At 42.5% G+C, this 12,915-nt stretch overlaps 1 protein-coding gene across 1 annotated transcript; it reads right to left on the bottom strand.

The window, feature by feature from the left end:
- Positions 1-1,424: 1,424 nt before the first annotated feature.
- On the bottom strand, positions 1,425-9,719 carry LOC148003595 (uncharacterized). Its single transcript, XM_087568882.1, has 5 exons — positions 9,590-9,719; positions 8,713-8,872; positions 7,595-7,726; positions 6,743-6,926; positions 1,425-2,466 (listed from the first exon to the last, which is right to left on the bottom strand). Exons 1-5 carry the CDS (start codon positions 9,717-9,719, stop codon positions 2,461-2,463), a joined length of 612 nt encoding a protein of 203 aa, XP_087425008.1. The 3' UTR covers positions 1,425-2,460.
- Between the last annotated feature and the right edge of the window lie 3,196 nt (positions 9,720-12,915).

Raw genomic sequence — 12,915 nt, 5'->3', positions numbered from 1 at the left:
CCTGGGAATCACCATCCCTGAACTCAAGCAGTATTACAGAGCATTGGTGATAAAAACTGTGTGGTATTGGTACAGAGACAGGAAGATATACCAGTGGAATACAATTGCAGACACAGAAATGAACCCACACACCTATCTATGATCACTTGATTTTTGACAAAGGAGACAAAACCATCCAGTGGAAAAAATATACTTTTTCAGCAAATGGTGCCAGTTCCACTGGAGGTCAGCATATGGAAGAGTCCAAATCATCCCCTGCTTATTGCCCTGGACAAAGCTTAAGTCCAGGTGGATCAAGGACCTCTACATCAAACCAGATACACTCAAACAAAGAGAAGCAAAAGTGGGGAAGAATCTTGAACACAAGGACACTGGAAAAAATTTCCTGAGCATGCTGATGCTTCACTCCTTCCTTTACAGGAGAAGAAGAATCCCTATTGAAAGGATAGGGAGACAAAGTTTACAACAGAGCCTGGAGGAATGTCCATTCAGAGTCTACCCCACGAGTGACCTATACACATACAGCCTTCAAACTAGATAAGGTGGATGAAGCTAAGAGGTGCAGGCTGACAGGAACTGGATATAGATGTCTCCTGAGAGGCACAGCCAGAGCATGTCAAATACAGTGGAGAATGCTAGCAGCAAACCATTGAACTGAGAACTGGACCTCAGTTGGAGGAATTACAGAAAGATTGGAAGAGCTGAAGGGACTAACAACCCCATAAGAACAACCATGACTGCCAAGCAAAGTTCCCAGAGACTAAACCACTACCCAATCACTATACAGGGACTGTGCCATGGCTCCATCTGCATGTGTATCAGAGGATGGTCCTCTTGGGCACAAATGGAATGAACAGCCCTTGGTCCTGCCTAGGCTGGGAAATTGGATGGATGGTGAAGGGAACACCTTTATAGAAGAGGGGGAGGGCGATGGTATTCAGACTTATTTCTGGAAAACAAGGAAGGAATAACATTTGAATTCAAAATGAAAAATATCCAATTAAAATTCAACAACAACAAAATGGTGTTTAGAACTTCAAATAAAAAAAAGCCACAATCAGGAAACAGAATTGTATGCCTCTGGTTTTCTTCAAATATGCTCAGGGCCTGGGTTGGTTTTGGACCCAGGCTGAACCAAGCAGGTTCCTGCCACTGACTGCTCCTATATTCCTGTTTCCAGAGGCATCATGCAGATTAATATTGGGCAAGAGATGTGGGCAAAGTTGGGCAGAAGTGGCTTTTTGTCCTGTGGCATCAGGAGTATCTGCATTCCTGGGTGTTCAGCACTCTCCACCACGGGATTTGGGTGCAGGCTTCCTGATTGCTTTAAACTCCCTTATGCCACGTTTATATGTCCTGGGAGATATTACAGAGAAATTAATATTTATCCCATTAATTTGTTCAACACTCTCATCCACAGAGTATAATTTAGAGGTAACTATATATTTGACAGTAAGCATACACAGTGGGTAATATATGCAATATGAAGTTGAAATTCACAGAGTTTGGAACACAGTGAACAGTGACTGTATAATTGCCTTTGAATCTCAGTCTGACTGGGAAGTGATTTTGATGCCCAGTCCCCATGAGAATGCAGAGATCCATCCCTCCCTGATAGCTGTGGGACTTCAGATGTTGACACTAATGATCAATAAAGAAGGTTCTTAAGAGTGAAGAGTTTGAGATTACTCTTTTTTTCACCAGGATACATCCAATTTACATGATAGTAACCAGATGCAGGTTGTCAATATATACAGTCTATATCCTTATCAAAATAGAAAAGCAAATGAACAAAACAACAACACATAAATAACAAAACTTCAAATGAATAGGAGGAAAACCAAATAACCAAAATAATCAAAACTCAGCCACACTTTAAATAGAGGAGCTGCGCTAAGCATTTTTTGCTGCTCCTTCTGCAGAATAGATTTATAGCCTGTGTCTTTCCTTGGAGACACAGTAGACCAGCAGTTACTGATGGTAATAATCTTTCCAAGAGGAGTGGAAGTAGGTCTGTTTTGTTGGAGTGGGGGTATTAAGGACAAAGCCATCCAATACTGAGTAGAAATGATATTACAGACTTTATCTCAAAGTCTTTCCAATGTTGTGAACTGATCTCCATGAAACTCTTCTGGATGACCCATCAGGACAAGTACACATTTACACGTGCACAGTCTTTCTGGATGACCAGCACCTCTTGATTGATGTGCATCAGCACTTCTCTGAGTCCCTCCAAAAGTTTACACTTGCTGGAGGGTGGGGAGGTGAAAGTACAGCCTATTCAATCCAAAGAAATAAAACTAAAGGAGGAAAATGCAGTCCACAATTGCTATGGACATTACAGATGAGATGCAATAGTGGTGTATTTGCTGTGCACACTTAGTTCTCCTCCTGTAGCACTTCTCTCCAAGGGAGATCTTGCCCTGGTTTGTGTCTTGTTCGAGTTTCTCCTGGAGAATTTCAGACCTAGCAGAGCAAAGGAATAAAGGTTTAGTGAGTGGTTGTCAATTCAGCTCTCCCTCTTTTTTTTTTTTTATTAACTTGAGTATTTCTTGTATACATTTTGAGTGTTATTCCCTTTCCCGGTTTCCGGGCAAACATCCCCCTACCCCCTCCCCTTCCTTATTGGTGTTCCCCTTCCAACCCTCCCCCGATTGCTGCCCTCCCCCCCACAGTCTAGTTCACTGGGGGTTTCAGTCTTTCAACTCTCCCTCTTACATCAGCTCTATTCAGTTGGACAATCCAGCATGACCTGTCAGCTGAGGTCAGTCCCTGCATCCCCAAGTGTCATAGAGTACCTGCTCTTGGATTTGTATCTCAGCTTTTAAAACTGCTAGAATTTGAACTGTGGACTATACACTGTATTGGAATTTAGAGAAAAATGAGCGTATTTTTCCACTGGTCCAGATATATTATGTTGAATAATAACATTGTACCTATGTCTGAATCTGAGTTCAAGAGAGGGATGAGCAACCTACAATACCATGTGGATGCCTTCTGGAGAAGATGCCTAGAATTGAGGTGAAAGTTCTGATTATGTTTGCAGTGTAGGAACCTGCCTAGGTTCCATTTTAAGCACTGTACCTGCAAATGCACAGAGAAGCCATCTCACATCAAATCCATGGGAATTGCATGGATCCTGTAATCACTGAGAATGTGCTCCATGCAAATCTTCCCAGCGTACACACGGACATTAAAGGTGATTGTGATGTAGAAACACACCAGCACCCCTGTAAGTCTATGGCTAGTTTAAGGCAATTTGTGAGAGGACAGAAGAGAAAATGTCCTCAGATCTTTCCAGAGAGATCACAGGAAGAAAGGAGTAGAACATAGCAAGAAATACAGAGGATCATATATATTGTTTCATGGGCAAAATTCACATGAACTGTACCAGAACTATACTCTGAGTAGCTCTTTAGCTGCCTGAGGCTGAAATCCATGTAGGTGGTCATTCACCCAAAACGGGTACTTATATAGGGAAAGGATATTCAAATGGCTTCTTCCAGCCTGTGTTCCTACCTGAACATTAATGCTTAATGTAAAGACTCCCCAGTATACGCTGGAGGCATAAAAACAAATGTTGAGTGGGATATGTACATAGTGGCCAGAGCCTACAGACAGCTCAGTCAGTGATGTGCTGTCCTCCCATAAACCGACATAGACTCAGGGTTCTTTCCCCATTAACAATCTGGCTTAGCAAGTCCCAAAGGCTGTGTAGAGCTGTCTTGTTGCTCAGCAAAGGATCATATGTTGGTGGTAGACTAGACTCTTGTTCTTGTTCACTGTTTCAGACTTTCCCCAAAGTGTGCAGCTTCTTCTAATCTGAGCTGTCTTTACCATAGCCTGAGTGACTTCATGCCCAAAGCTAGAATCATAGGAAATCTCCATAACCAGGATCGAAATCAACAATTTTTCTCCCCGTAATGTGATTGTGCCACAGATATTTTGAGTAAGTACGTAAAAGCTTGCATGGATTTTCTCAGACTGAATCAGAATCTATGGAAGGGCTCCACCCTATGGTACACTTTTACTTCTTGCCTGATGGACGTCTGGATAGATTCTCCTTCAGGGCTACTCTGGGACCACTACAACACTGATGTGCCCTAGTTGCAATGGCAACACCTACTCCTTGTTGTGGAATCACTGGGTTAACTAAACCTTCTGTTCCACTTTCTGAACATGGCTTCTCATAGGGCTACCTGTTCTTACACTCCCAGACTCATCTGAAATTCATCATTTCTCCTAACTCCATTGAGGCTGAAATTAAGGGAGAGAAAATGATGTTGATTGACAGCACTTGCAGAATGCTACACAGATAACATAGGGGAGCGCTTTAGATTATCTGTGCACCAAAGGGGCTCCTGACACTGCCCTGTTCTTGCACCACAGCATAGCTATGGGGCTTTTGCTGGATGACAATACAACTCCAAGCAACTCAAATTCTCAATGAATAAAATCCAAGCCAAACTCCCAGCGGAAGCTGTAGTGTGCCAAGGTAGCTGGAGAGAAATGGCAGCAGGCCATGTGGAAAGCAACCTTGGAGAAGACACAGTGAGTGACACACCCTTCCAGTGGGCTTTCACCATTCACAAAGAACAGAGAAGCCGCATAAACTCATGGATTTTAGAGAGAAGCCCCCCTTACCTCCCTGTACTCCTTTCCTTTGATGTGCTCCAAAGGATTTCAATGCAGACCAGTAGTTTTACCCCTAATCACTTGAAAATCTAACTTTACAGGTGTTTTTGTGTCCTCTTTTTGGGGGGCTGCATTTCTACAGGACTTGATTGTCCTTCTTTTACACCATAACTAAAAGGGACCTGCAAGCTCCAGGCCTGTACCATTTGTTACCACTGTGAAACACGACTCACTTGAACATATTTCCCACTCCTCCCCCAGACTTCACGAGATAATTCTGTTACGGTATTTTTGAAAACAGAATAAATTAATACCTTAAGTGTCCTTTTGCTGTACAGAGCTGGATGGAGATGCCAAATGACTGGGCAGCTGTATTTCATGTTTCATGGATGTAAAGTGAACTCTTAGAGTACTTTTCTCATGAAACTTGGAAATAGAGGGAAACACATTCACTACTGCAAACACAAACACACACAAACACACAGAAATAGACAGATACTCACTTGCACGCACAAATGAAAACTTTGATCTTGTGCAGCACATTTCCTGTTGAGTGAGGAATTAGTGGGAGCTATGCTGTGTACAAGTCTCTTAGACTCAAGCAGGCTGTGCTGCCCTGGCCTGTACTCATTTCCACTTCAGGAAACCTTTCTATGCAGATACTTGTTGGTTTTACAAGTAAGTTACATGTTCTGCACAGATAGCCTAAACAATACAACATCAAATTCCCAAGAGAGAGATTCTAGGAAAAGAATCTATCAAGCTCTATGTTGACTCATCATAGGCCCCTCACTAAAACTACCCTGTTTCCTTCATAGAAGACCTTGGAACCATCAGACAAGACAGGGACTCATGGTCATTTACCAGGAACTTTTCATCACATTAGAGTTCATGTGATGTTAAAACAACCTCAATGTCAGTCAGAAGGAGGCTAAAGAAATAACATACCCTGACTTTTCTGAAATGCAGCACTGTGTACAATATTGAGAGGGAATCTATCCTTAAAGAATGCCATGCCCATGATATAGTCAGCAAAGCAATGTCAGCAGAGGGATGCACTCTAGGATTCCATGCAAGATCATGGTGAAGCCAATAAGACAATCCAGAATCTTCCCGGGGGATACCTCTGTTCAGGTAAAGTGAAGAAATCTAATCCTTATTTTGAAAATAGTTGAATGGTTTAAGAATGTGTTGAGACAAATAAGAGACAGGGCTCCACCTGGAACTGGACCGGTGATGCAAAGACTGCTGGACAGCACAAAAAAAGGAAGCTTCAAGTTTGTTGAGAGACCTAGGCTTAAAGGACGAAGTTGGATAATGACTGGACAAAACTGCATGTCATGAACTGGCCTTCCCGCATGCTCCCTAAGATGCAGATCAGCACAGCAATGCACCTTTCTTGGTGAGAATTGGGGGTATATACGGATAACTTTGTTCTTGAAGTCTCAAATCTCTCATGCCAACCCTCAGCCTTTGAGAAACCTTTTCCACATCCTTGGTCTTCTATCCAGCTTCAGATTGTAAGGCCCACATATGAACTCTCCAGGAGCACTCAAATAAGACAGGACTGACATGCTGCTCCTCAGGCTCTGTAGTTACCCAAGATCTATGAAGCATGAAGTCACCATCTTCATATACAGGGACATGAGGGGAGGAAGAACAAAAGCCACCACAAATGAGAACCGGTTCTTTGCCATTTCCACCAGCCTCTCCTCCTTGAAAACTACTTACTTCCTGGAGTCTCACAAGATCCCTGTAATGAAAATGAGCTCCAGGCTTTTGCTTCATCCCTCAAAGCCCTGTTCTAGTCTAAAGAGGGGCTCCCACATAGCACCCTCCACACACATGGCATGTAGTGCTGTGATATGTGATCAACCCATCTCCCTTAATAAAATGCAGATTCTCGAAGAGCAGGAGCATTCGCTTTCCAAACATGCAGTTTCCTGAAGAGGGGCTATCTCCACAGAAAGCCTTGTAAACCATCACATGAATGAACACTTGGATGAGACCTAGGTCAGGACATGGATCAGTCAATAGACAGTTACATTGGTTTGTCTATGTTCATGGAAAGACCTGAGGACAACCTGACCTGTAGGCCTAATCCTACCTGCTGTTCCTTTGCACTGGGGACACAGATGTTCATTCCGGCCTCTTCACAGAGCCTCTTTGCCTCCACACAGGATGCTGGCCGTTCAGTCTGCTCCACCAGCAGTTCTCTCTTCTCATTCAGCAAAATCTGTATATTGTTCTTCAATTGAGTTTGTTCACGCAGAAGCTGGGAGTACCTGATGCTGAACCACAAACAAAAAAGGTAAACCCAGCCAGCTTCTATTTGCCTGTCACTCTTGCAAGTCAAATCATCCCTTCAAGGAATACCTCATCCCCAGACATCCCCAGAACAGAGCCACACTATACAAGTTAGCACCAATTAGAGGAGGTCAAATCCAGAATCCACATTCAACATGAATCAAAGTACTTCTGATAATCCTGACACTAAGACGGTTTATATAAATCCAGGAAGAAGAAATGGTCCATATGGGTGCTTATATGTCCATGATATGCTAAAACCATCTTCACGTAGTGGGAAAATCCCCTCTGAGGGGTAATTGAAGTCCCAATAGATATACAATCTTTCCATGTGTTTCTCATCGATCACAGATCTTTAAATCTTCTGTCAGAGTCCTAGAGATTCAGAGTTGATTGATATTCCCATCACAGTACAAAACTTTCTATCTAGAGGATCCTTAATGGGGAAAATAACAATTGGAGGGTCTTCTATACCCTTCACATGTAGGACAACTGAGTCCAAGAGCTACAAACATAAGACCCTTGCCAGGAGGCAGGCTTCTTGTTAAAAGTCAGACACTACAGAACCAGTGCCCTGACTTTGGTTCAATGTCATACAGGACAGGAACATTCCCTGCCTAGTGCTGGGTTCTCATCTCTGTCAGCGACTCACCGGTAGGAACTGTTCACTTGTATGAGCTCCTTGTACCTCTCCATGGCCTCACTTATTGAACTGGTCATCATTTGCATAGCCATCATTCTCATCTCATGTTCGGATTGAAGTATTGGCAATTCGACATCCAGCCTGTTGTGGGGCATGGCCCAAGAAAAAAATAACCATCTGAACTCAGGATTTCAGAATTAAGTGAATTGTAAATTAAAAAAACCCAATAAAAAATTGAAATTTAAGAAATGTGGGGGGAGGGAAGAATGTGGCAAACACAAAGACCAGAGCAAAAACACAACAGTGAGACTCCAACAATTCTTTCAAGGAAATATTTCTACGCAAATCAGCAAAGAGTTATTTTGAAATATGGACATTTTCTAAGACTGTGGAGATATGGTTCCCCCAAGACCAACTGTACTGCAGTGGCTTGGGTCTAACAGATAGTTGTGATGATATTTCTTTTGTTTTGAAAACAGGGATTCTCAAACCTTGTTTCCTACTGTTCCATGAATTCCCAGAGGGCATAACTACTTTGACAGGGAAGAGGATTTGTAACCCCTCCTTCCCTCAGGAGAGTCCTATCTACCACCTAAGTAAACAGAAGATGCAAAGTGCTCAGTTGATCCATGTGGGCATCCCCACTATCATGACCTGCAAACTGTCCATCAGACATATCCTAAGATCCCATGAAACTCCCCAGACTCCCTGACCGAGAGCTTAATACCCACAAACACTTTCACATACTTACATACCAATCAATATACAAACACAAGCAGAATCCCAACTACATGCATGGAGGTGCCATAGAATCAGTGTATAATGAAAAAAATTAGAGGAAAAGAGGGATGACGTGCAGGCATTTCATCCCCTCACTTAGAGGCAGCAAGTGTGACCAGGTCCTTCTAGCTGTTGACAGAACCAATGCTAATCCAAGGAGCTCAGGGTCAAGTACAAAAGAGGTTGACCCTAAACACACAGGACCTAGCTTATCTCACAAGCAAATGCCTTCCAAATCTCCTTAAAATCCAGGATGAGAGGTAAACCTCTCTTGTGCTAAGAGGAAATCTTGGGTTAGCAGAGAGAAAGCACAAGACAGTGAACAGGTTACTGGCCATAATGACTACCTGTGGTCCCAATTATCATAGATATAAAGGTCCAGGATTTGATAAAATTCATCCCTCTCGAATTGACACTTCTGGATTTCAAATTTAAGTTCCTCCAGTTCCTTTAAACACTCCTCTTGCTTACTGATGACATTTTGGGATGATGCCTTCCTACCAAAACCTGTAAATAGATAAACCCAAGTGAATTTGCATATTTGGTGGCCCATGGGCAGAAAAGATCATTCTGAATCCGAAAAGGAGGTGAGGAAGGGGAAATGGTAGAGACTGGGTGAATCCCTTAAAGAGAAGAAAAGCTTTCTTAAAGGTGGATTCTTAAGCTATGTCCCTCTTCCCAACCTCTAATGCCATACACGTGCCACATTCACTATTACAGGACCCCTCACCCTGAATAGTATAACCTGACTGATACATAAACATCTGGGACGTTGTTATCTCATATCAGATGTGTTTCAGTTAATCCTGGAGTTCATACTGCTTAGCACCATCAGGCTCTAATCATGTGTGTTCCACCCAAAGTGTCTGAGAACTCAATTCATTTCTCGGGGTGCATCCTTCCTTGTTCTCACCATCAGACACTTATGTAACCTACAGTAATCTAGAGGAAGAAATGCTTCAACTCCCAACCATGGATGGTCACATTTTTAATCTCACTGTGCCTCCTCCTGCCATGCATTGACACTCACAATTAAAAAGCTTCCAGAAAAGAAACTGAAGGCTTCCCACTTTCTGGCTTTCTCTCAAATTAAAGATCAGGAACTCCTGACTCTTGGTTTGCCTTTGAGAAATCCCAAGGCTCCTGCTTGTAAGGCCTAGTCTTAGAAGGCACATCTCAAACATACCTCCTTGAGGATGTTCCCCAACTCTGCCCAGGACTCACCAAGCCTTCCCCAGAATGATTTCCATCCTTCCAAGGAAGATGAGAGGAGGTCATCTTCCTTCAGCCTTGGTGTGGTCTCTCCTTGATCAACACTTTCCTTCTGAAATAGCCTGAGTGGCTGGCGAAACATGCCTGCTTGTGAACCCAAAGGGAACTGAAGGAATATCCCAAAGGCAGTTGGTGTCACCACAACACTGATGACATCACAGAAGATTCTAGGGATCTCTTAGATACAATATATTGTCCAGTGAAGGGCTTACTGATGATGCCACTGGGAAGTTCTATGACCTACCTGCTAACTAGCTCTCCAAAAATTGATCAATTTCTGTGCGGATCCTTTCCTCCAGTCTCTCATACATCACTGGGAATAGCATTTGGCAACCTCTATTGCTAAGCTAGATGTTTCTCTGTGCATCATTAGAACTCAACAGTGCTTTTGCTGGGGAGGGCTGCTCTCAACCTGAATGAGAGAACAGATTTTTCTTAGCACCCAAATCTCTAGGGACCAAGGAAGAGGGAGTTTTTTCTTAAAAATAAATCTACTACTCGAGACAATGCATGTGACACACATTTCGATTCCTAAGGTTTTCCTTTTTATGGAGGCCAATATGTTTCTTCTAGACCTCTGAGTGTATAAAACCTGGAAATATTTGCTTACTGTGCAGTCCTTGACAGTTGACATTGTTTTTATTTACATATCCATGTATTTCACAAAATCAATGGTCTATTATCTTATTTTTTTAGAATAAAAACTCCTTTTTTTCTTGAAACATAGGGATCAACTACAGGGCATATATAAAATAATAAATTTCTGTACCTTTTATATATTAAGTTGGACATCCTCCCTTTCTCAAATATAACAAGACAGTGAAATCGGACATCAGCGAGCAAACGTCAACCTGGACCTTGTGTTACCACATTGTAACCACATAGCCATCCCTTCTCCAATATCGTTCTTCCTGAATTTCCAAGTCCAATCCTGAGGATATTTGGGGCTGCACGCTGATCTTTTATTCAGAGCAAACATAAAAATCAGGCGGATGGGCAGGGAGTGGAATGGCCTAAGGTTAGGCTAAACCTCAATTTTAATGGGTCCATAAGTTCAGGAGGGAGTCCATTTGGCATTGTCATCTGTGGCTTCTGTGTCCTTATCCTGGGTGTGCTGACTCTGTGATACGATGCCACCTCACCTCACAGATGTCAGGGTGAAAATCATGTATGAGTTTTCTGGGAAGAACTCTGCCTTTTACTACCATCTGGAGTTATACAACATAACTATGCACAGCTCAGAAGAGAGGGGTGGAGATTGTGGAGGCCTTAGAAGTTGAGGATCTTTTCTGATTAAGGCACATATTTTTTCCTATGTAATTTTTCCCTTGCTCTTTCACTAATGATGGTTGACTTCATTCCTGGCCTGAAGTCAACTGGATTCCAAGGTTTGGGATTAGGGAAGCCCCTCTTTTTGAGATGACAGGCCCAGCAAGGGATCCCACTGCATACAGGTTCCTATTCCCAAGGAAGTTGTTGCTGCAGAATCACAGCATGGGGGCAGCAGCACAGGACATCTCCCAGCTTTCTCTCCTGCACCTGCAGCACTTTTAATAAGGCTGTTTGTTTGTTTGTTTGCTTTTTATTGGAAATACCTACAAAGCTGGTCCAAATTAATACGTGCCTTTAATACCAGCACCCACAAGGTATTTTTGTTTTTGCTTTTGTTTTTGTTTTATTTCATTTCATAATTTCTGTAATTGTTGTTAGGATTCTTATTGTTTTCTTTGGTAATTCCCTCTACCTCTTCACTCTGTACCTAGAATGTGAAGCCTATGCTCTGCATGGTCCTATTATTCATGTTAAGAATTTTATTCTTACCACCAACACCACAGATGATCACATTATTTACTTTCAAATCAGGAAAACAGGCATAAAGAAGAGAGCTATGTTGTTTGGTCTCAGGTAACCAGCCAATCAGGAGTGTAGGATGGCTTCCCAATGTTTTGGATTAGGTAAATTTCTGTTATTGAGATGAAAGGCCTCTGTTGAAACCTCCAGTTGAGTAACACAGAGCCTGGAAAGACTGAAAGAGAGGTTGCACCTTGAAGGTGAAGGCTGGCCCTTCAGTGCCTCTGCAGCCTGAGGCAGAGTTCTGTTGTGAACACTGGAGCACTTGGCCAGAGATCATAGGGGACTGCATTTTGGTTGAGCCCTGAGACCTGGATGAGCAGAGGCCTCCACAGTCCTGATAAAGGGAAGCAGAGGCACATAGATGTGAGGGAACAATGGATCTTTGAACTGCATGTTCTCCACCTCATTTATCTTGTATACATAATATATGTAAATGACAAGGGCATCCTACTTTATCACATCTAGTCTCTCTATCTGTTAAAGCATGTGCAAATGTAAACACAGTAGAGTTAGTTCAGTAATACATTGTGTCCCATTTTGTTAAAGACCTTTGTTTTATTTCTATTTATATATTTTTTCTTTTTCACTTTACATTCTGCTCACTGACTACTGATACTTAATTCCTCTCCCACAATCTTTCCCCAATTCTCCTGGCACAGTCTTCTCTGAGTGTATGAGGGCCAACTGTCTCAGTACCTCCCTTCTTTTACCAAAGCCTTTTCTGGTTGCATTGGTGAGGATGCTGGTTTTGAATGCCTTGGACTTGGCTTTCTTCATGCTCCAATTTGCTGGCTTTCGGAAGTTTGTGAAGAAATGTCTGTGAACTTGGTCCTTCATCCAGATGGTACACAAGAGGCAATGGTTTTGTTAATATTTTTGAGAGTATATTTCAATCAAACCTCTCCTACTAATATCCTAACAATGACAAAGGTAATGGGAGGCTACACATCTATTCCCTTAGTTTTCAGTTCTTCTCAGAGCAGCAGTGTAGAAGCCCACAAAGCTGGCAAAGTGAAGTGAGGTCACGCAGGGGTCTTAAGAGCACAGTCCTACATTCTTAGAGTAACTCCTAGGGATTTACCATATCCATACACCCGTAGCTCCATATGCACTGGACCCCAGGGAAGTGCTCAACATTCATTGCTTTCGCCACGCAGTTTGCCACAAATGTTAGAAATCTGAAAAGTTCAGGAAAATTGAGGTGTGAATAAGTCCCAGTGACTGGAGTAAGCTCAAACAGTCTGTGACAACAAAGAACTGATTGAGCATCCAAGAGACAAGACGCTCACCAGGATCATAGTTTTATACCAGTAAGAAAATTTGAATAATAAGTCTTCAGGTGAAAAGATAAATTAGGAGGTCATAGACCTAAAAGTTTTATCCTTTGCCCTCAGGGGAGCAGCCATTCTGTCAGCCTTTCCTGG

The sequence above is a fragment of the Rattus norvegicus genome, chromosome 9 (assembly GCF_021556685.1).
Source record: "Rattus norvegicus strain SHRSP/BbbUtx chromosome 9, alternate assembly SHRSP_T2T, whole genome shotgun sequence".
Taxonomy (NCBI): domain Eukaryota; kingdom Metazoa; phylum Chordata; class Mammalia; order Rodentia; family Muridae; genus Rattus; species Rattus norvegicus.
The sequence above is the reverse complement of the archived record's forward strand: the minus strand, read 5'-3'. Positions and strand labels throughout refer to the sequence as shown.

Bases quoted from the DNA above. Each gene is read 5' to 3' on its own strand.
- LOC148003595 (XM_087568882.1), bottom strand. From the start codon at position 9,719: ATGTTTCGCCAGCCACTCAGGCTATTTCAGAAGGAAAGTGTTGATCAA. The intron at 8,873-9,589 runs GTGAGTCCTGGG...ATCTATTTACAG, and splicing joins ATCATTCTGGGGAAGGCTTG to GTTTTGGTAGGAAGGCATCA. The intron at 6,927-7,594 runs GTGAGTCGCTGA...TTTGTGGTTCAG, and splicing joins CAAGTGAACAGTTCCTACCG to CATCAGGTACTCCCAGCTTC.